The sequence below is a fragment of the Lingula anatina genome, chromosome 4 (genome assembly GCF_051362555.1).
Source record: "Lingula anatina isolate TDL-2025a chromosome 4, LinAna3.0, whole genome shotgun sequence".
NCBI lineage: Eukaryota > Metazoa > Brachiopoda > Lingulata > Lingulida > Lingulidae > Lingula > Lingula anatina.
The window spans coordinates 18,458,584-18,483,054 of record NC_141770.1 but is presented as its reverse complement, the minus strand read 5'-3'; the positions used below and the strand labels follow the sequence as shown (position 1 = coordinate 18,483,054).

The 24,471-nt window shown below is 37.5% G+C and overlaps 2 protein-coding genes across 3 annotated transcripts in view; one reads left to right on the top strand and one right to left on the bottom strand.

Annotated features, from left to right (window-relative positions):
* Window positions 1-3,998: 3,998 nt before the first annotated feature.
* On the top strand, window positions 3,999-10,011 carry LOC106162231 (uncharacterized). The gene is made up of 3 exons (XM_013539444.3): window positions 3,999-4,185; window positions 6,647-6,728; window positions 7,039-10,011. The coding sequence occupies exons 1-3, from the start codon at window positions 4,180-4,182 to the stop codon at window positions 9,630-9,632; spliced, it is 2,682 nt and encodes an 893-aa protein (XP_013394898.2). The 5' UTR covers window positions 3,999-4,179; the 3' UTR covers window positions 9,633-10,011.
* A 1,959-nt stretch (window positions 10,012-11,970) lies between these two features.
* LOC106162230 (retinoblastoma-like protein 1) overlaps window positions 11,971-24,471 on the bottom strand; it is a 32,958-nt gene continuing 20,457 nt past the window's right edge. For both annotated transcript variants that reach the window (XM_087011557.1, XM_087011558.1), the window contains 16 exons: window positions 22,514-22,578; window positions 21,834-22,008; window positions 21,141-21,307; window positions 20,579-20,807; window positions 20,082-20,164; window positions 19,663-19,783; window positions 19,184-19,279; window positions 18,902-19,025; window positions 18,377-18,537; window positions 17,957-18,094; window positions 17,377-17,553; window positions 16,934-17,136; window positions 16,479-16,626; window positions 16,068-16,121; window positions 15,625-15,795; window positions 11,971-15,207 (listed from right to left, as the gene is read on the bottom strand). In XM_087011557.1, coding sequence (XP_086867683.1) covers window positions 15,010-15,207; window positions 15,625-15,795; window positions 16,068-16,121; window positions 16,479-16,626; window positions 16,934-17,136; window positions 17,377-17,553; window positions 17,957-18,094; window positions 18,377-18,537; window positions 18,902-19,025; window positions 19,184-19,279; window positions 19,663-19,783; window positions 20,082-20,164; window positions 20,579-20,807; window positions 21,141-21,307; window positions 21,834-22,008; window positions 22,514-22,578 — 2,310 coding nt within the window. In that variant the 3' untranslated portion in view covers window positions 11,971-15,009. The remainder of the gene's footprint in view (window positions 15,208-15,624; window positions 15,796-16,067; window positions 16,122-16,478; window positions 16,627-16,933; window positions 17,137-17,376; window positions 17,554-17,956; window positions 18,095-18,376; window positions 18,538-18,901; window positions 19,026-19,183; window positions 19,280-19,662; window positions 19,784-20,081; window positions 20,165-20,578; window positions 20,808-21,140; window positions 21,308-21,833; window positions 22,009-22,513; window positions 22,579-24,471) is intronic.

The window sequence follows — 24,471 nt, the reverse complement described above, 5'->3', positions numbered from 1 at the left end:
TTTTCACAAAGATTCTTAGTTCTTCTCTCTAATGAGCATCATATGGATCTTATTTCTATTAAACGAGGACCTGACCTCGGTTTATTCGAGGAATCTTTTAGGCATCATTTCAACTTGCTTGTAGATCAAGAAACGCGACACATCTTGGGTGCCGTTCTCTCTCGCGATAATATACTGTAAGATGCACGCATAGGAGAATGCACCGGTCAAGTTTTATGAAGCAAGCTTGGAGTGGGCATCAGGTTGTGTTAAATGCCATTAAGCCCCGAGTCTACCTTGCAGCAAAAGGGACACAAAATAGTTTTTTCGAATAACGGTTAAATTTAGAACTGTTTGCATTTTAATAAATCAGTGCCTAACAAGACAGCTTTGTCTTAGAATAAAAAAAACTATGTTGCGCTGCCATTTAAAAAAAAGAAAAGTAATAAAGTTTTTCAGGCTACTCCGCTAAGGATGATTCCAGAAGATGATCGCCCTTTCGCCCTTTGATGATCCTTGATGGCTCAAATTTTATCTTAGTCGTAAATTTAGATGTCCTTTCCATTCAAACACAAAATTTTAATAGGCTGTTTTAATTAAGAACAGTTCTGATAAGTGGGTGAGTGCGCCTCCATACAAAAACAATGATTTATATTTTTGAAAATAACACACCGGTGAAAAGTCTGCTTTCCTTAGAGCGTTCTTCTCATTAATGCACTAAGACCGACTATTTATCGAGTAATTTGAAAAACTAATGAACAACCTGATATGCCAGAAAAAGTCACAGAACGAGAACGATCTGTTTGTACAGGGATCAAAAGCTGGCAACGTATTTAGATATCAAACATAAGTGCTCTTTTTTTTACCTACTAGTTATCGCTCATCCATGAGGCTAATGAATAATCGGATCCAGCAAGAAGAAGATGAACTTTGGGATAATGTATTTGGGCAGTGATCGAGTTTTGTCAGATATATCTTAATGACAAACATGTGTGCATAACCTAGGCAGCCAGGTCCGCCTTCAGCATCGTTTTAACACAAACCGTCTTCAGACTACCGTGCTGAAGGAAGTGTACATTTTCATTGCATCCCATCTGTGTAATAGCAGAGGTACCTGACACAACAAAAATATGGATTTACCACAGAATAACAAATACTCTGGAGCATTCAGATATTCATAAGCGTTTACGTCCTGGCGTGAATATAAAACTTATGTATAAAATGAGATAAAGTGTGCACTTAAATCAAAGTTATACTGTTTTGTTTAAATTGGCAATACTCAGTGGCGTGTCATCAAAATCTAGAGCGCTCCTGGCGCACACATAATGTACACCAGGTTCGCACACCCCAAGTTTCAGAATACTGATGGTAACTTTCCTTCGCTCTCCGTTGATGTACAACAGGAGACGGCATACGCTTCAAAACCGACACAATATTTATTTGGAAGTGCTTTTTTTTTTGGACTTCAATTGTCTTTCAATTGTATGTATGTTCATGTTGAAATCAGAAAGGTTCTAATTACATCTTTTGTTATGCCCCTGGGGGCTACCCAAATGCATTAACAGACGCTAAACGCGACAAGAAGCTTTTCTACAAATTTTGACGTTTCAGTTCCGAGAGATAATTGTTCAAAAGATATCTGTTGAAAAAATACCTATATCCTTGTCTTGAAAAATTAAGGAAATCGAATTTTTTCCAACATCCTCTGTTTCAAATCGGCTTTCCCAATTCTCTGGATAATGTCTCCGTATTTGGTCAATATAATCCAGGTAAATGAAGAATAAAAACCTCAGTAATTACTAGGACTACACAACATTGTTTGCCATGTTAAGTCCAAGAACCTTGTATCACGATAAACATCACAACAGTTGAAGTTAATAACGCAGAAGAATTATCAGAAATCGAATACATAAATGTTTATTTTGCATAGGTCCTACCGAAACCCACCATTAAATTATCGGTGTTTTTCCTGTTTTGATAATAAAGGCAAATACCATTTAATTTTTCTACGGTATACATTAGGAAACATTCAAAACACCTTTATGCATGAGGAAAATCGGAGAAATGAACTTGGCATTTCATGTAGTTTTTTTATTGTGTGCAAGTGAATGGGCACTTGGAGGTAGCGTCATGGTAACCTGTCAGTCAAGATAAGTGAAGGAAATTGTCATGATAAGCTATTGCATGGGACTTTTAAATCTTTATAACTTTTAAATCTTTGCCAATTCACCCTTTTTGTCAACAGGGAAAAATTCATTAGATTGTGTTAGATAAGTTAATTAGGGTTGCGATGACAGCTTCTCAACAAATGCAATATATAGTTGAAGCAGATATGCGAAGCATCGTTTGAGAATAATTGTGGTTTTTATATAGGCCATATTCGCTCATGAGGTTCTTCTTGCGTTTAAAGTGGAAGTTTTTTTCCTGTACACTGAAGGCTGAAGAGAAAAAAGGTTACTGTCTAATCTGAAATTCTCATATTACAGAGTGGTCTTCAGAATTAGGTCAAGAAGTTTAACCAAGTTGTATTCTTTTCAACAAATGCGCCCTTGGAAAGTGCCGAAATTAACTGCAAGTGTAACTCGAAGTAAGATGAGGGCAAAGCAGAATATTCAATCATGCAAAATAATTAGTTAACATACAGACAGATATTTAGGATATCAACATTTTATGCTCATACATGTGTTTTTTGGCTCTTGCATTTCAAAAATACCAGACGGGAGCTCATCAGAGCGGACTGCACCATATGCAATAGCAGATAATCAACCTTACACAAGTAGGTCATGGAGTTGGTGCCACAAATGTAAAATGAGAAAAAAATGATTTCAGTGTTTAGGGCACCATTTTGCATTATTTTTGGTGCTGAAAAGTTTTAATGCCAACGCGAAAATAGGCCTAAGTCATGTGAAGTTAAGTTCATTTAATGGGATGAATATTGCCCCTAGAACATTTTTTAAAAAGTCCTTAACTAGCATATATCAAAGTTTCTGTGTTTGTACGCGAGGCCTAGCTTGGCTAACAGAAGTCGACAGGGCCTTCACAAAGATTGGGTCAATCTTTGACATTGTTGTGCACAGAGGGGACATAAGATTTTAACTGTAGCCCTGTCATCGAAGCATCCATGTGCCAAATACTGTATTTAGCACTCAGGTTGTGTTTTTTTCTTGTTATGCAAATATATTCTAAATTATACTAAACTTTCGTCATCATGTTTTAAAAGAATCAGTCTCGCGCACTCAAGCTTAGCCGCTAATTTATAAAACCACAAATGATATTTAAAAATCACCCCTGTGGTTTGACATGAGAGTTCTATGCAAGATGAGAAAGTAACTGGAGTGGTTATAAATATTTATTAACTGATTAAAAGAAAATTTCAAACTAAAGAACCAGCTTAACAATTTGTAAATTTGACACAATTACCTCAGACTATCGGGTGCAGTGACTACTAAGGAAATATCCCTTAAGACTTCGCGTTCTGAAGTCCATGAAATAGCACGTGTGTCTTCTGCTTTATTACCCCCGCCAAGGAGGTTATGTTTTCACCCCTGTTTGTCTGTTTGTTTGTTTGTCATCAACATAACCCAAAAAGTTATGGACCGATTTTGATGAAATTTTCAGGAACTGTCAGAAGTGGGGCCAAGGAAGAGATGATTAGTTTTTGGTGGTGATCCGGATCAATAATCAATCAATACTCAATAATCAAAAATATCGAAAATTTAAGGGTGAAACGGCATTGGATGGAGACTTTGCTGCCTTGGCGGGGGTCTGCGCTCTCGGAGTGCTTTTCTAGTTTTGATTTTTTTTTTACTTCAAATAATCCACTGTTATATGTTTGGCAATAAACAAACAAACAAACAAATAAATAAAATAAGGTCGAAAATCCCTATATAAATACATGTAAGAGAAAGAAGCGTGAAAGATAGCGGTGGTTTTGACGCAGTTAAAATAGGCCATAAAAGTCTTCCCCTCCTTTGCCCATTAATTAGCATACGCTTCCCATAACGATGTTATTACTCTGTAACAGCCAAAGGATTGCACGAAGTTAAGCGGATGACATGTTAAAGGTGATAACTTCGGTTGATCTATTTGGTTATTGGAATATTTTACCTTAAAGAAAAAATAGACAATACTTCATATCTGGTGCAGCGGAGAGTCTGGCAAGAGAGCAGCATTGGTGCCAAAATGATGTTATGACACTGAATGGAGGTAAGATGAAAAGAGACGTGCTAGTCGTAAGAACGCATTTCGGGGTCTGTAAGGTATCAACAAGTACTAAACACTTTTTCTTTTTCTAAAAAAATATTACCAATCTGTGGTTGGCAATCACTGTAAAGGTTAGAAGGCGTAAGAGTAGGGGAAGTATATTTAGAGCAGGGGAAGTATATCTAATAAAAACGATCCGAAACGTAGATAATGCTCTTTTGATTCTTGGCCACAAGTATTATATGTTTCAATTTTAACTGCTGGCAGCATTAGACAGTGTCATTTCAATGATTTAATGATGTCACATTCGCAAGTCATGACTAAAATACATACGGCCATTGCTCACAAATTTCAAACACCTTCGAATATTTCAATTTCGACGACTTCTCATTTTGGCAACTCTCGAAATTATCTTTCTGTTCTCAGTTCGCCATAATTTTCAGAATTTTGAAATAACATTTTGAGTATTAGTAACATTTTTTTTTTTTTTTTTTTTTTAATTAAAACAAAATGATTTTGTTCAAAAGTAAAGAGTCCTCACCGTAACACAGCTCGAGTGGCATGTTTCCGTCTTTACGGAAGGTTGAATGACAGAAGGGGAGGATGTCAATGACTCACATAATCGATGTACAGGTATATTAACCAGCATGATGACAAAAATTACATATTTTTAAAACATTCTCCTACATGTGCAGAATAACAAGTCACGTTTCCAAACAACTTGGACAGACTGCTCTCTCCACGTGAAGAATGATAATGAAGTCATTGTTCATTCTACTAAATAAGCATTTTAGTTGTTATATGATTATTTGGTAAATCTTATGGAACAACTGACATATTCTACAAAATAAAATTGGACCCAAGCCATCGAGGCAGGAATTTTTAAGAAACCAAATTTGGTAAATCGCTGCAAACGTTTGAGATGATCCCTGGAGATGGTTTTCTCGTACCTTGAAATGTCACGGTGGAAAAAAAACACACCATTAATACGATATCAAATGGCAATACGATGTAAAGTTTCTTTGTCATGTTGATTAAAATATATGGCCTGTCATAGAACAAAGAGGAGGCGTTGAATTTAAAAGCAATGACGCCCGCATCTTATATAAGCCCAGAACGTATCATATCAATTACTTGCATCTAACTAATGATTCTGGTGTTAATTACGTTATTAAGCCTAGCAAATTTTCCCACAGGGTTTTTTTATAATGAAGCAAAAATCCTTTTCATTCACCTATAACCTATCTATTGATACGCAAATCCCGCTATTTTTAACAAGAAACCTAATTTGATAGGCAGTTATATGACCATTTTCGTTAAACGGAACAAAAACTGCTTCTTCACGTAAAAGGCTATACTCCCGTAGTTTACTCAAGTTGTAATTCCATAGCCTTTGGGAACTGTAGTTCAGGATGTATGAGGTGGACATAATCAAGACAGCAAAGACACATTAGTTTTACGTTTCTTTAAAATTTCGTATTGGGAATTTGAACTCATTGATTGCAAATGCAACCTCTGAAGGTTCTGCACTGAAGAGTCGTTATCGCTATACCCAATTACAATGTTTTGTATTGCAGTTTTTCTAATGAGTATCTTTTGTGTCCATAGTTTTACAAAAAAAAAAAAACGAGCAAATGATCACTTGTTGCTCTTCTTCTGATTATTGTTATCATTCGCTGAGTTTATCTTTTCAAGGGGAAGGGGGTAAGAATCATTGTTGGTTCCAATTAAAACGCTTAATGAAAAAAAGCCATAACCATATTCCAGTGCCAGGCTGTGGCAGGAGGCGGGGAGGGGCGTATTCCATCACATTAAAACGGCTGTAAGAGAGTCACCAAGACGCCGCAAAAACGGGATTATTCTTAAAATTCATATAATAACAGTGAGGCGCGAATTCTTATCTTAACGTCATCATCGCGGAATTTAGACGGTGATTTATGCAAAACTAGTTCTAACTCATAAAAGGTGCCATGAAAAGAAATGATCGCATCAAACCATGACATCCTCTGTGGTGTACCGATGACAGCCGCGTTTATCGCTGATAATACTTGTTTTCAATACAGTTAAATTGCAGCTTTTTATGACAGCAATCATTCCGCAAAATTTCAATTGACTTAAACGGGGTGTTACTGAAAAGCCTTGCACTTGGACATAACGGCATTTTAATGGATGTTCACGCATACATTAAATTTACTTCAAGTGATTCTTTTGAAAATAAATTGGATGACAGGCCTTATCATGCGTATATATGAGTGGTGCTGTTATGACACTGGAGTGCTTCTTATTCTTATTCAATTGCTACGAATTGCTCAAGAATTTATACAGTTTTATATGAGAAAGTGAATTAATTAACAGTGTACGGCCATAAGTTTGACATTTTTGTACAGTGTCTAGTGGCTTACACACAAAGCACTATTGAAAGGAATTCTAAATGGATTTACAATACTTGTTTCATTTTTGGTAGTTGGCAAAGCGAGCCGTGAATATTTCCCAAATGGCAACTAGAATAAAGCAGAGAATGAGGAGTGTCGCTTTTTGGCGTACAGGTAAGAAAATTGATAAAATATACCTTTTATAGAAATAAAACAGTTGTTCTTGACTTAGAGAATAAATAACAAAAGTCAAACGCTACGTGCTTTAATCTTGAAGTAAAAAATGTTGTCATGTAGAGACTATGAAAACCTGTTTCAAACAGAAATACTCTGATTTGAATGATTGTAAGCCGGAAGTGAATGGATCATCTTTTATATCAATGTATTGCAGCCAATATGTGTTGTAGATATTATGCTCTAAAAGCGTCTTGCTTTCATCGAAAATTATTCACTTAAAGTTACTATTAATCTCTCTTGATTTCAGGCGTTGTCATCCTGCTGTTGATGCAACTCCCCGACTCGTGTGCTTTCTTCTTCTCGTGCGAGGGTCGTACAGAGGGCATGTACCCAGAACCGGCGTCATGCCAATACGTGTACATGTGCGCGCAGGACACGCTAATCATGAACACAACTTGCCCAGACGGCTTGTACTTCAACGAGGAACAGCACACATGTGTACCATGGGAATACGCAGATGACGTTTGCTTTCAAAATAATTCAAGAAAATCATTCAGTTGTGCCGAAAAAACGGACGGTGTACACGCGCACGAGACGAACTGCATTTTCCATTTTACGTGCCGAAATCAAGCCCTCGTAGCATTCGATCGCTGTGAAGAAGATCTTTATTTCAACAGTATCACACAGACCTGTGAGCCTTACGAACGCAGTGTGATCACTCAATGCACACGTGATTACGTCAGGGTCGGCACCCCCAAGGGGTTCGACTGCTCGGGCAAGGTGAAAGTTTTTAACCCGGACCCAGAGAGTTGTATAACATACCACATGTGCTTCGAAGGAAGGTTTGCCGAAACTCTGAACTGCAGCGAAGGGTTCTACTTCCACGGGGACTCCGAACAATGCGTTCCGTATAACATGCTGAACGGTGAGTGTAACGGCGCAGGGGAACGAATCACACCGTCGACACAGAAAACTAAAACTGAGCCAGTCCCGACAACAACAAAAACAACAACAACAACAATAACTACGTATTCTGTCACACCAGATGACATCACGACACCAACAACTATATCACCCCAGGCTGCGCCTTTTAACTGCGCGGGGCGACCAGACGATTACCACTACGACCACTACAACTGTTCTCTTTACCATCTTTGCCTCGCAGGCCGGTATCACAGCACAGGGGTGTGCCCCGAGAGAATGTCCTACGACAGCGAAAGAGGGTGCACTGTGGCAGAACTTGTCCCCCTCTCGGAGTGTGTGGACGGTGTGAGAAACAATTTCAACTGTGCCGACAAGGAGGACGACTTTTTCCCAGATGAGATAACCTGTAAAGTTTATCATCTTTGTACAGAGGGAAGGTTGACTGATACAGTGAAATGCGAAGGAGGTCAATTATTTCATGCCGGCGAAAAAACGTGCGTCCCGCCAGAATTTACAATAGGACAGTGCGAAGGTGACAAACGAATATCTCATTCTTTAGTAACAACCATCGTAAGTGGAACTCCATTGCCATCCAGCACTTCCGGCACTACTTTATTACGTGACCCAACTACAGTTTTTACGACAACAAAATTACCACCTATCAATCAAAACCTCTTCAACTGCACAGGCAAAGCCAATGGATATTATCCAGATGATATCAGCTGTAGTATCTCTTACTTATGTTACGAAGGTGCACTGGAAGAAGTTAATGAATGTCAAGTTGGCTTTTACTTCAGCGTCCCACAGTCTTCTTGTGTACCCGAAGAGGTGACGTCAAACGAGTGTCAAGATGGCCTCCGGATCAAGACGACCTCTGCACAGGGGCCATCGTTGGGTCCAACCAGAACTGCTACAACAACTCCCCCAACAACAGTAACAACAACAGCAACAACAACAACAACAACAACAACACTCCTCCCGTCAACCTTACAGCCTCCTATCAACTGCACCGACGCTGACGCCTTGCAAGCAGACGCTTTCAGCTGCACCGTCTTCCACGCTTGCCACCGGGGAAGGTACAAGGCGAGCTTTGTTTGCCCTGAAGGATTCTACTTCAGTCAAACCCAGATGGTCTGTGGACCGGTTGAAGAAGTCTCCGATCAGTGCGTCGGTGACGTTCGAGTCCCGGATTCAGAGTCTCTCAATTGCACAGGGGTGATAGAACCTACGTTCTTAGCACACCCTTCAAACTGTTCCTTTTATCATATGTGCATGAATGCCACGGTGGCTCAGGTATTCATGTGTTTCGGGAACACCATGTATGAGTCTCTAACAGCCGGATGTATGCCCTCCTCGCATGTTCAGGAGCAGTGCACCGAGGACGGCCGGCGTCTCTCGGATTTCTCTTGGCACAACATAGAAAGCGTTTCAACCACAGATCCCACAACGGGTCTTCAGTCGTCAGGAACTACGGTTCCCATTGCAACAGTAACTAAACCAATCACGGAGAGTGTAGAAACGCCTAGAACATCTTTTCAAACAACAAATGAAGCTATAACCAGGCCGTCAACAGTTTCAAGGACAACAGGAGACGGATTTTGGCCGAGCATTATGTCTCGCTTTCATACCACAACGACAACGACAACCACAACAAAAAAGGCACCGGATCCAGCGACTACAAAATCGCCACAGACAGCAACAAAGACCACACCAAAGCCATCAATATTTGTTAAATCATCAGCTGCTAGCACACCTCCTATCTTGCAGTCAACAGAAATAATGACAGAGACACTTACAACAACACAAGAAAAAGTAATCAAAGATGGCAATGATGATCAGTCAAACAAGAAAACTCGGTTTAGACCCAACTTTGTGCAACGCAATGCCGGCTGCTCTATCACGAAATCAGATCAATCGAATGTAATAATCGCACTGACATTGACGGTTTTGGCGCTACAATTACAAACATATCGATGACGTTCATTAACTAAATTGCAAGGTTAATGAACAATGATACAAATGGCCGCGTGATCGTCGACTTCATCTGGATGTGATTAATATACAGAATTTGGTAACTATATCCTTATTGACAGCCACATTTTTATTTTGAAAAAGGGGGAGGGGACTGGGCATAGACGAGAGTGTTATATTATATATAATATATATATACATGTATATATATATTAAGTTCAATAACACGATTGAACTGTTTGAAAATAAACATCAGTATACGTTTTATTCTTAAGCACTAGAATAAAGAGTCCACTAAAATACGTAGATATTGAGCTTGCAAAAATCTGTGGCGCAGGGATATCATGGATTGAAAAAGATTACATTAAACACTCACCAATTGCCAGTTGGTGCCTCTCTGTCTATATATCCGTCCATCCTTCCAACAATGTACCAAGCCTTTATCACATCGCTTATTTTTCTAATGTAAAGTACCAAAGTTACCATGCCTATCCCAATGTACATGTATCATACTGCAGTCTTAAATCAACATTACCACCTTGACGGTGAAATCTAATTGTAAAACCTCATACAGTACTTCAGATTGTTCTTCTGAATGCATAACTTCATCATCCAGTTTACCTTTGATAAAGAGTGACAGGTATATAGGCTGAAGATTTATAATTAAACTCTCCGTCGTAATCTATTAACAATTTGCCAACCGAGGTTATATTAGGTACCAAACTTTCCTGTTCGTCTCTTACTTTACGCCTCCAAGTTTCTTACACAGTAATAATATTGTTTCTGTCAACTAATATATTTATGCATTTTTATCACGTTAAAAATGAAATCTAAACATTGTCTGACTTTTCAACTATCGAAAACCGAGATCCAATGAAACTATTTTCACAAATCTTATTCGTCATTCCTTTTAGAGAGAGAAAAAAAAACACGTTGCTTAACATGTGATGAAGGCACATTAGTATTTGATACAAAAAACCATGCATATTTATATAGGAATAAACTCCCCTGACTCGTGATGACATCTTGTTTATTAGTATCTGTAGAAGCTTAATTGGTTTCAAAATCCCTTGCGTTGCCATGCAACGCGATGGCGGAAATGTTGTTTTCGTTCTAAGCATACATTTGATCTTGGTATAAAAAGGACGCTGGCAGGAATGTGTAGGTGACAATGGATAGGAAGAGGGTTTATCTGATTTGTCTTTTCTTTCGTCTCTTTATTTGCGCTTTAAGTGAAGAGCTGTTTTCCAAACATCATGTTTCCGGAGGTCCAAAAACATTCGAGAGGAGTTTGGATCTTAGCATCCGCAGAAACCCGAGAATTGGAAGCGCAGAGGGCCAAAGCGTTCCAGATTACTTGGCTTGCGATAAGTTCACGGGAGTCCTACCTAATCAAAGGTTAGTACACAAATGGGGGCTTTCAGTGACATCAAACGGCCTCCCACACAACAAAAAGGATAAAACCTTTTTGATAAGTGACCCAAACACTTCCGAATTGTACGGCAAAATTGCACGTCAAGGATCGGAACTGTTGACAAATACCTTACCACAGAAGCCCGGACACGTGCCTCCCAGAAAAGAAAACTCTGAGCGATTTCCGTCATCGAGAATTTTAAATTGTTCCCTTGCCATGAGGTATCAGCCGAGGTCGAGCTTTAATGAAGTTGCTCGTCGTTTCAAGCGTCAACTTAGCGAGACCACAACACCCAGCAAGGCAACATCACACCAGGCGCCATCAACGGTGTCCAACATGGTAGCGTGGACTTCAGCAATAAACAACGCAACTCTACACACAGAATCAACCAACACGGCGGGACTGACAAGCTCCAAAGGCGATATGGAATCCGGTGGTGGCATTAAGAGCACAGCCAGCACCCGAGTTCGAATCTCGCGACGTGGAGCTCACCTTCAAATGCGATCTCGCTTTTTACATCCGAGGAAGGGAAACCATGGAGATATCCGTAACAGAGATATACGTCTTCATAGACCTGTTACTGGGCGGTCACGAGCAGCTGCATCTATTTTTACCAATCCCATGAACGGTTTTACTCTTTACGTCATCAATAGAATTCTTTTTACCATTGGACCAAGTTGTTAAAATCAGTATTAATCGTTGGCTGGTCCGTTTGTTTAAAGGACAAGGACAAGATTCCCATAGATATCTCAATAAATTCTTCGCAAATTCTGATGAAACTTGGAAGGATAGACAAATATTCAGGAGGGAAAGATGTCATTACTGTGTTCACCGAATCCCAGTTTTCAACATTTAAAAAATAATATTTAAGAATCTAGCGGTCGGCACTCTGAAGGTGCTCCCCTGTAAATAAATATCCCAAATAGCACATTAACTTTTCCTTATTTGCAATTTATTGTAATATTCTTATCCACGTCTCGTGGAAGAAAATACAATATTATTTTCTGAAACCAAAAATATGTACAGGCTCGATTCCGAATCTCAAATGAACGTAGAACTGCACTACTCAAGCTTTTTCCTCACTTGAGAACTACATAAAATGTGTTATTAAAAAGACTACTTTCTTAAAATACTTCTTTTCAAATAAAAAGACTGGTACATTTTTACAAGTCAAAGAAAATACAGAATAACAATAAACACATACATGGTAGCAAAGAGTAATTTTTGCCACGCCACGGGTGGGCAGATCGACACTTCATCGGGCAGATACTCGCCATTAAGTCCTAAAATTAAAGTGAACTCGAATCACAATTACCACTGGCCACTTAACCTCGGATTACATTACTTCTTAGTCCCTACGATTTTTCTTTAACGTAATGCAGCTTTTCCCACGAGTACAAAATGATAGTTAATGACAGCAGTAAGTTCCTTGATTACAAGATGGACAAATCAGTTCATGATTGAATTTTAAATAAATGAGATTATGGTTAGCACTGGCACAGGTTGGGACACCTTAAGAACTCGGTTTTAAAGACAAAATTGGATAGAAAATATAAGCTCCCTATGTGCCGATTTCATATCTCTGTTTCAAATCTGGTTTTAAAATTATGATCTGTAATGCTGGGCTTATATTGGGATTTAACCCAATATAATGAAATAAAACTCTTGATGAAGTTTCAAAGAGAAAATAGCCCTCTTACAAACGCATGGGACCGCTTTAACCCAGTTTAAACTCAAAAGGTTCAAATTGAAACTAAGAGATGAAACCGGCCCCTTCACGTTAGAAAGGTGGTTTAAACCACTGCAGTGGGACACAAACCACTTCTGGAAAAGTTTCATAAAACCATCCTTTTTTTCTTTACTGTAGGTAGGTTTGACCAAGTGTAGACACATGGGTTAAAGTGGATCTCAGCCCAGTTATAACCCACTTCTGAAATGTTTTGGTTAAACCATCCTTTTTAACCTATTTCAAACCACTTAACTAAAAGTAAATAATAAATTAGAATTGATAAAATAATAACAATAAATCTGTATTAAAACTAGCAGGTGAAATCAACCCTTGTTTCAATAGGCAACAGTAAAAGGTTTTGGTCACTATTCATTTTTTCTGCTTTTGATAACTTTTATAATGGTTTGCCTTGTTCAAATTACATTAGCATGATCTCTGATTAAGAAAAAAGTAATAATTTTCATAAAATAACTTTGCATCTATTTTAGTAAATAATAATTGTTGTAAAAGACCATCAAAACAATGTTTTAAGTAAAAAAAAAAAAAATGCACATAGCATATCTTGACAATGGCCATCTAATATCAATATCCTGAACCCCTTTGTAGCTAGCTTTTTTATCTGGAGTTCTTTCTACTCTAAAATAAATAAGGAAACCAAATAACACTGGAGCAACTATGAAAAATGAAACAGTTTCAAACATACATCTCCATTGTGCATGCTGGATTTGCATATCTTTTCATCACTATGTTCTTACAAAGTCTGTCGATATAATGGTCAAAATAGTTAAATCTCCAGTGCTTCTGTAAAAAACCAACTTAAGCTTCAAAATTGGTCTCAATTTTAGACCAAGACATAGCTCTGCTTTGAAAGAACATAAATCAGCAAAAGTGCAATTAAACATGCTGCTGTGTCTCTTCCATATAAAGAAAATTATGATCTATCTTGCAAACCAGTACTAATACCATTTAAGTAGACTATACAGTTTATATTTAACCAAAGCAGACCTAAATTTTGGTCTTAAATGCCAGACAAATTTTCAAGCCTGAGTCCTTAGCAGCTGGCTACTGCTTCGTCTATTGTTAGAATGATCCATACTTTAATAACTTCACATGCAAAAAGGTATTGCACATCAATATATTCATTCTTATTCTTCTCAAGATATAGCTACCCAAAAAAATATACACCCTATTCAATACTAGTATTGAGGCATTACTAAACTGAATACTCCCTATTTACTTTCATATTGTTGGGCCATCTGAACCTAAGTGGATCTTAATAGAAACCAAATGTGCAAGTCTTTCTACTTGGAAATGGCTTTGGAAATATAACATTTCACGACCTATCGCAAATGTTGTGGCAGAGTCCACCTACTGTGGCATAAGCCCCACCCACTGTGGCACTATAGGCTCCGCCCCCTGTGGCATAAGGTCTACCAGCTGTGGTATAAGCTCCACCCATTATGACACAGGATTCACCTGTTTTTTTGGCATAAGCTCTGCCTATTGTGGCAAAAGCTTCACACACAGTGGCATTAACTTTTGTCTACTGCAGTGTCAGCCTGCTTATTGTGGCAATGGTATAAGCACCACCCACTGTGGCATAAACTCCATCCCTGCTTACAGTGGCTAAGTATAAGCCCTACCTACTGTAGTATAAACCCCGCCCCTACTTACAGTAGCTAGGTGTAAGTTCCACCCATTGTGGCAATGGTATAAACTCCACCCACTGTGGCATAAACTCCACCCCTGCTTATAGTGGCTAGGTATAAGCTCCACCCACTTTGGCATATGCTCAGCCCACTGTGGCATAAGCCTAGTCCTCCCTGATACACTAATTTTGAATTTCAACAGTTGTAAAACAGAAAAATGAGATCAATTAAAAAGTATGTTTTTTAACATATGCAGGCTCCATTTCAACCCATTTTTCTTCCAAAATTTAACCCTTTCACAGTTTTTTCCCCTTGGAAGAAATCAACAGATTGTTTTACTATAAAAAAGCCTGGGACACGGCACCTGCATTCCTGCAGATTTAGGACAAAGGATCTTACAAAATCTCCCTAAAAATTGGTCAAACTGCCATTCTGCCTATCAGCATCTACAATCCATGTCTGCTGAATAATATCCAAATGGAAACATGATTCCACTGCCTTCCCAGCATGCCCCATTTCCTACTTGGACTTGTTTGCACAAGTCTGCTCCATCAGTTTTTAGCTAACTCGACATAAACTCTGACTAATGGACTACTTGTTTCCATTCACTTCTTGACGTTCATTCACAATGTCTTGCATGCGTTTCCCAAACTGTGGCTCAATGCAGACTTTCTTTGCGGGGCTTCCTGATGGTTCATCCCCGTCAATCTGAATGATACGTTTACTGGTGAAACTGCTCTGTTTGTGCCTCTCACCCATCCTAATCATGTTATTGATAGCGCGCAAATCCTGACAATTGAAAAGAAAAATGTGTTTGAAACCTTAAAAGACCACACAGAATCTTAAGATACCAGCAAGGAAAATATATATAAAATAAGTATTTTTACTTACTTTTTTCATTTTTTTTTTTGCTTATTTACATTTAACAATTTATATTTGGAGAATAATGCACTCCTTCCTTCTCTGTAGTATTTAATAAAGCAGTGTTTGTATACAAAAAACAAGACATTATTTCATCTAAAATGAAAGATCAATATATCCAATATCTTATACTGTTCCTATTATTTGTAATGTACACAAACCTCCCGCTCTTTATACATAGGCAATCCATATATTAAAATATTTATTATGTATTACTACAAATGATACTGTAATACTATAAAATGTTATAAAAACAAATAAAATACAAAACTACTTAACACTAACCTTGGCAGGGCTTTTGTTAAAGCAGTACAACATTCTGCTTGTTGGCGTGAGAGGTGGCGACCCCTGTTGTTTGGCAGGAGAGATGTACACGGCGTGTTTGCTGGACACTCGACGCGGGGAAGTCGGGTGTCTGCGTGGCTGTGGAAGGGGGGACAGTGGGGGAGCCGTTTGCTAGAAAATTAATTAAACAGTTTGTAGGCCAATGCCTTTGTGGAATCATATGCAGTTATAAATTTTGTAAGAAGATAATTAATTGTAATTGTTCTAGTTGAAGTAAAGGGAGAGATGCAATACTAATGTACTTGTTTTCTATATCTGAAAATTTGTGACCAGAATTATTTCATCTCAGTCCATTTGTCTGACAGGTTCATGAATTTCTTTCCAGTTCACTTTAAGGAAAAGGCCATGAGCCGTGAGCAAGGTAGTAAAGTTCACAAACTTACCCCTTCTTTATTGCTGAATTTCAATGCAAATGTTTTCATCTTTTTTACATAAATCTGAAAATATTTTGGAAAAAAGATAACAAAAATAAGTAACACAACTGATTCTATTCATTTCTGTAAACTTTCTAAAATAATGTAACATAAGTATAAATACTGTAAAATAAGTTGATAAACAATTCTTAAAGCCTACAGGTTGCAAAGTTTCTCCTCAATATATCAGTTTGTGACAAAAATCTTATTGCCTATTGATTCTTTGGGACTCCACTGTTAAAAAAAAAAAAATTCTAGCCCAAATAACCAGAAACACTTGCTGGTATGTAAACAATTTTCAAACATTTACTGACAAGACATTTCAAGTGGAACAAATGTTTAATGTTGCAGAATAATATATTCATAACTTCAACAACTTACAGAGTTGTAAAATTTGATCAAATCTCCTCGTTCCTCAAACTCGAACACAGATCCTGTCCCTGTGAGGCGAGTAGGTGTGGGAGGCTGGCTGCTTGGATGGGGAACAGGTAAGGTGCTGGAGGAACGGATGGAACTCAAGCGCTCTGTTCTCTCTGTAAAGAATTCATAAATTATTAACAAATATTATAATTAATAACAATTATAAAAAAAACAAATACATAAAAATAAGAAATGACCAATGCTAAAGCTTCTTGTAGAAACCTAAAGCAACAGCAAATATTTCAAACCCCAATGTCTATTACATTAAAAAAAAAAACAAATAAATTAATGAAATCAATTTAAAATAATTTTCATTTTTCTCAGAACTAAGACAGGAGTACTAGACAAAAATGTACTTAGTCTGAACTACTGCAGTGACAAGTCAAATCATAAATAACAAACAGTGAAAAAGGAACTTGCTTTTCTCCTTTTCCCTATTCTGTTCTTCAATGTTAACTGGAGAGGAAGAGCCGCTGGCACCGTTGCTGCTATTACTGCCCCCTGACGAGTGACGAGCTCGACTTTTCAGCAGCACACTTCTGTACACATGACTCTGAGCCTGGGGCTGAAGGCGGTACAGTTTCATGATTTCCTGGAATGATTGGTCTTGTCCAGAAACCTAGAAATACAGTAAATCCACCATTTCATTAAATATGTCCTGGAAAGATATCTTTTTGGCACAAGTTTTATTATAAAACTGCATCAATGTGAATTATATTACTTTGGGGCATAAAAGTTCAAATGAATGAAATGAGATTTACTTTTATTCGTTTACCAGTGCCATTTTCACCTCTTTATCAAAAACCACTTCCAAACACACACACATGCATGTTTGTAATACCTGTCCCACTTCCCTTACCTTTGCCATAACATAAACGGCACACATGATAAGTTGGTCTAAGTGCCTGTCCCGCATTAATTCTATTTGATGGACAAGTGACTGCTCGAAACAGGTCCACATCTTTCTCCTCAGGTCTTCGTTCACTTCTAGCCTGTCACACAGGTCTTTAAGACGGATACTGGCCATGTGATAAACCTGATATGAGGAAAAAAAAAAGTTAATTAGTTATGATATGGTGCATGCAATTGGAAATGTCCCAGAGTCTTATTTTTATGTCTAAATATTCTGCAAAGCTGCGTGTCTTTTTCAATTCTGATTTTTAAAATAATAAACTCCATCTGCATGTGATATCAATATACTTCCTTCTGAAATGTCAGGAAAACGAGAGAGTCTAACACCACCCCCTCTCCCCATCATTAAGGAAAAATAGCAATAGGTATAGATGGTGTGTGTGTGTGTGTGTGTGTGTGCGCATGCGTGCGTGTGTGAGCATATAAATAACCATTCATCCCAACTGTCAGTCTGAATGTCCAGATATTGTATAAAATACTTTCAGCACTTCTGGTTCAAGCAACAAAGAAGGCTAATCATCAGTTACCTTTCTAAAGAACAAAGCTAAAGATCCTCCCTTCTTGGCTTTGTTTGTTTTGGCAGACGTGGCCCCCTTGGATACCGGTGAAGAACCATCTCCGCCACTGGTATTAGAACTGGGGATGATGCTGACTGGGATCAGTATCTGATAACAAAAAAGATTTATACATTGATTAAATAATACATTGATTAAATAATAAATAAGTCAATAATAAAGCAGATTAAGAAACTGCAAACATACAATTATCAACAATTCCTTTTGCCACATATGGAAAACACCTATGGAAGCCGTTTTTCAGCATATTATTTAAAAAACTTTTGACACACATTGGTTATTGTTCATTTAACAAGACCTTTCCAGCCTTTCACCATATACTAACAGCAAACCAGTTTGAGGTATTCATCTTAAGTCAATAACACATTTTACCTGTCTGCCATCTGATGTCTGTGCCTGCTGTAGTGTAATAATCTGCTGTGCTTGGGTCCCAACGCTGCCCCCAGTGAAGAGCCGCCTCTTGGCTGATCCTGGAGCAGGTGAACTGAAGCGATCTGCAGCAGATGGACCAGTCGGAGACTGCATGGGCTCAACTGATAAATTAGAAAAATAGTGTGTTATCATAATTCCTTTAGAACTAATTCTCTTAACACCCACTGTATGCCAAAGTACATTCAAAAGTCCTGATTACTCTTCATCTGTAACTTTAATCTAAATTTTTCACATCTCAATCTATAACTTTTCACATTTCTCATTTGGCTTCAATTATTCCAACAATTCTTCTACAATTATCTTACTGTGCAATTCAACTGCTTTTAATTGCAAGATATATCAAATATATATCATGCCATTGGAATCAGTTGACATCTATTTGTTAAATCATTCTCCAGATTAAAACCAAAATTCAAAATTTAAGAATAACAACAACAAAATAAATATTAAGAGCTTCACTCTCACCTTTTTTAATTTGCACCCTGCTCTCTCCCATGACTCTCCTGAGCTGGGGGTGCATGATGGGAGAACTTAGCAGATTAGACGTACCACTGGAGGACCCACCATCTATCTGGCTAGGCAACGCCACCTAGGGAGGAAAATTAGAACTTCCATTCCTTTTTCTATTGCTTTACATATAACATTATTCGTACGGTATTATACATATCATTCAAATTTTAATGAAGTATAGTATTATCTGTGGGAGGACAGTCACGACTGGCTGCACTGAAACAGAGCCAGATTTACCTCTTCGCAAGTTGGAACTCCACCTTGGGCTTTGATGGCGTCGAATAGAGGTGAATCCATCCTCCACGCTAAACTCTCTAGGATGCTTTCTTCAATCTGTGAAAATATTAAAATATATGATTGGAAACATTAATGTAAATAAATTAGACAAAATTTTCAGTTTCAGTTGATACACATGGTTAAGCGTACATTTATAGCCTTGCATATAGGTTTCCTACTGCTAATCAGTCATGCCAAAGGATATAAAACTGAGACAGAGAAAAATTCTTATCTTAAAGCTACAAAACAAGTAGCCAAATGAGAAGTGCTATACTTTTTTAAAACTCAATTTCTATGTACTGTTTCTGTTTTAATATTCTACTTGTCTATGTGAGATAAGCACTACTTAACTACGAAATTGCCATTTCAATTTTATGGCCAATTTTAACTGTCAGTCACAATCTCTTGCCAAAAATTAATCAAAAAACTTATCAACTTACATGGTTTAGATGTTTCACCACGTCTCTTGAGAGACCGTCCTCCGCCCTGATTAATACTTCTATCACTTTGTAAAAGTAGTAAGGACTAAGGTCAAATATATCCACAATCCATGGGAAAGTTCTGAAAATTAAATTTAAAAAAAATTGCTTTCCAATATTGTTTTCTGATTAAAACATCTCTCACTTTGCAATAGGGAAATGGGGTAAGGCACAGTGGGCACAAAGAAGTTCTGAAAATGAAGTGAAAATTGTCTTCATTCCATGGCTATGGAAATATCTACAGTTGTGTGAATTTCAGTGTTTTAATGGTTGAAAATTATAGCAATTTAAATCAATGTATCGCTGTATGAATATAAGGCCTTTTTTGCCAGGGTTTGGGGGGGGGGGGGGGGGGGGTTTGAGGAAGAAAGAACACATACCTCTGTGAATTGTAAGAAAATATCACTATTTCCAGGCAGCAGGCAAAGAGGGACTTATGAAACACATCTTGCTCCAGTAGGTTCTGAAATGGGGAAATACATAACTTCAATCAATCAGCTCTTCACAAAACAAATATCAAACTCCCAATCCTTGTTTTCTCTACAATCTTGATCTGCGCCATGACTGATTCTCCAAAGTGCGAGTGTAGTGTTTGAGGATTATTTGACATCCAGTTTGAAATCTATTATTGCTTAGGTGACCCATCAGTTAGAGAGACAGAGAGAGGGAGATTCTTGTACCACTCTCATTTCATTTGCCATAACATAAAAAAGTACATGTTTCTTTTTAGAAAGGTTTGAATTTTTTTAACATTTCTGATAGACACAGGGCAACAAAACCCTCTATCTTCACAGTATATGTGACACATGAGTGAGAATGCTCATCTTCTGCCTGCTGCTGATGTGAATAAGGAGTAACAATAGGTCTCCCAACTTACCGTAAAATCAAATCTGTCATCTTTTACACCCAGTCGCCTTTTTTCATTCACCATCACATTCTCCAGTACTTTATAATACAGGCTCTCTCCGAGCTGTAGCCTCTTCTTGGCAAAGTCTATGTGAGAACCAGGATGGTCTTCTGATGGCTTGGCATAATTTTCACAGAAAACCTCTCCCATTTTTTTCACCCTCTGAATAATATCTTCTGTTGGGTCCTTCGAGCAGTCCCTGATAGCATATTGAACCACGTGTTAATTGAATATTTAGCTTGGCAAAAGTGTTGGGGGAGGGGGACAAAAACACAGCACTTTTTTAAAACTTGATCAATTATGTAGGTTGCCATTCAAATAAGTGCGTCTGTGTAACTGTCAAGAGATTTTGAGTTATGAACATAAACACAAGTTTCCCTTGAATAGCAAAGTATGTTTTTTTATATTTTTCAAATAGGCCACATATTAACAAGTAGCACTGGCAAAAATTATAAAACATTAGATATTTCTTTATCTAAAAAAATTAACCTTAAATTTTGCTTAACCTAAAACTTTCTTATTTGAGACTTACCCAAAAATCTCCAGTAACTCTTCACTTGGGCTTGTCTTTCTTCCTGACAGTAGTGCCTGTAGTCTGCTAACGCTTTGTGTTGCCGTGGATACAGGAGTGACTGACGGGTCCTTGTCTTTTAAGTACCGCCTCCCTGTAAGTGGGGTTGAGGGGGCAAGGATCTTGGACTGGCGATAAAATTGGAGACACTTTAAAAACATTTTTCTTCTCCTGCTACAACTTTCCCCGATTAAATTTCAAGTCTTCCTCTTCCCACAGAGCTTGTCATAAATTCCACAAATTTCGACTGGAGGCAAACAAAGCTAAAGTTTTTCCAAAACATTAAATTTACCACTGAGAAGCTGAACCAAGTTATAGAATATCAGGCAAAACAGAGCTGCCACTGAAATGACTGTGGAGAGCAATGTTGATGCGGCGCCACTCCAGGCATTGAATATTACACAATGTTTGCTGAGATTTCTGCAATAAACTTATAAACTTGACTCAAAAACAATTCACAAATGTTAAAACTCCTGGTTCACTGTGGGGCATTTCTTAGTATAGACATATTGCCACTATTTTTCAGACAAAGCTTTTTTCCCCCCTTTTTTTCCATTAAATTAATGACAACTTGGCGCAACATTTCCTTCATCAAAGCAACCATTTTTAGCCATCGGCCAAAACCCTTTATTCTGACGTTTTTTTTTTACTCACACTATCAAAGTTTTGATGAAGATTCCGCATTTTCTCCGAAAGCTCTCCTGGATTGTAAACTTGTAACTTGGCGGGTGTCCCAATCTCCTCGTGGGCGTCCTCGCCCAGAAAGATGCGCTCGTCAAAATCCCCGACCCCTAGGACGTATTCTTCGTAGGCATTATTTATTGCTTTACTGAAAGCAGAAAATGAAAATTGATGTAATGCTGCACAAATTGCATTGAGCGTGAAGTAAATTAGCTGCAAGCTAAATATGATTACATTATATGTTTAATTTTTTTCTCATGCAGTGCTGTAGAATACAATACTCAATGCAATATATCATGCACACATTATGCATTGTTTTTTGCATTGTGTTTTTAGTCTACTTGGAAATATATTTCCATCTCCCCTGGCAATATAAAAACCCATTGTGCAAAAAAGAAAAGCACTTTTAAAGTACAAAACATCAAGTGTTGATATTGGCAACTAATAGCATTTATTGTGGTTAAGTTTTTTTTTCTTGTTTAAGTCAAACCGACTGGATCAATTTGACCACAAGTTAACCTAAGTCTTTAATCTGTTTCTTTTCCCTTCATGTGCAAAATATTGTGAGTATTTTGATGGGAAAAACAGTTACAATATACTCTGACATTAGACTTGTAATCATTACTTAACAAAATTTACATTCTTTTACTTACCTATTTGCTTCAAAACTTCCAACATCTAAAATTCCTGTTAATGTCTCAGACTTCCCTTTTAGTGTCTGGAAAAAATTACATAAAAAGGCAATAATTACTAGTTATGCTGCATGAATGTTTTTACCTAAACATAGTTAAAAAGGGCATGCTCCCCCTATTTTACATAATTGCATATACCCTTATAATGTAATTGGATGTCTCTGATTAAATAAAGGTCCCCTTCCAAACTGCAATGCACATATAACATGTTGCAAGATTGGTACAGAGCACCAATGAACAAAGAGTAGTATATTTCTTTTTTTTATGACAAAATAACCAAAATTTTATCAAATCTGTGATGCATTAACGAAAAATAACTGAACAGTTTTCTTTAGTTGACAGTTGGAAGAGAGGAGGACTAATGATAGTTGACAGCTAGTTATATACACCTAGTGGGCACAGTTATCACTATAACATTTTGACCAACCACCAGTTTGAGTAAGTCCTGTGTGTGAACATACACACGAATATGACAGGCAAAGTTTTCTCTCCCTGTTGAAGAAAGCAACAAAAAAGCAGGAAACCTGTGCCTACATAACTTCTACATGGGCCTTTTTCCTTAACTCCCCCCCCCCCCCCTCAGGTTTTGGTTATTTCGTGCAAGAATTTTAATCATGTTTAAACAGTGGTATAATTACTGTTTTGAAAAACGCAACCATAGAACCCAGTCCGATATTATTTTAAGGATATGATGCCTTTCTTCTCCTAACATTACACTGCAACAGGATACAAGGCTCAGTGGCAGATCGTAATAATATCTCTTTTTCTTCTTCAACAAGCAGTTATTGATTTTTAAAGACCTGTTATGATATGCTGTTTTGATACCAAACAAGTTATCTTCTCAAATACCAACCAATCACAATGCAGTTCTCTCCAGGGTCCATTCTACTAATAACATATCATTTCAATTTTTCTGCTTAAACTCGGTGGTCTTGACTACATTGGAAGAAACCCCAAAAAATAACGACAATAATCAATCTCTTTCCACAATTAACTAATCCAGGTACTATTTGCATAAGACTAATTTGTGTTATGATTTATAAACACACACTTTTTTGTTTAATATTTATACAGATATTTTCAAAATACTGCATATGTAAAATGATGGAAAAATCAATTAATCACGTACTTATCACCTGGACTGATGTTTTATTCATTTTACACTTCACCCAGAATCAGGTCCAACATACTTGCTTCTGTAGCGTGTTTGTCTTTAAGCCCTCTTTGATGTATTATTGATGTTATCATTACATTTCTAAAGCCAAGAGAATAAAAACCAAACAGGCATACCTTCTGCTATTACTTAGACAATAATGAATCTAGCTGAAAGAAAGACCATGATGGATCTATAGTTTGCATGTCAGCCATGTTGAAAACATACAAGGTGCTTTTAAAGAACCGACACTATGGTTCTTAATGTCGAGAGTTTCTACTGGATTTTGGTCATCATGTAAGAAAATTGGGGTGGGGTGTTTTTTTTCCCCTTATTTTTTAATAAAAGGTGCCTTTCACACTTACAGGGTACGTATCATGCAAGGGAATAACCTAAATTGAGACTTAGACTGCACTTTACAAGCAAAATTGATCTGCCGACCAACAGATCTGTAGATCAAATGTGGCCGACCCACTCGAAAGCTTACTCCATAATCCCTGAGGGAAATGTATTCAGTATCTCTTAGGGGATTATGTGGCATGCTTTCAAGTGGGTCACCCATATTTGATCCGAGGACTAACAACTAGTTCTGAATGCCCCCTTAATTAATTTTTAAATTTAACAAAAAAGCAGGAACCAAGCTTGTGGAGAACTTACAAAAGACAGAAAAATGCCTTGTTGTATAATATTGTATTAGGACCTCTCAAAGTGTATATAGGCTATAGTATATAGGCTATATGGCTAAAACATAGTGCTCAATATGAAA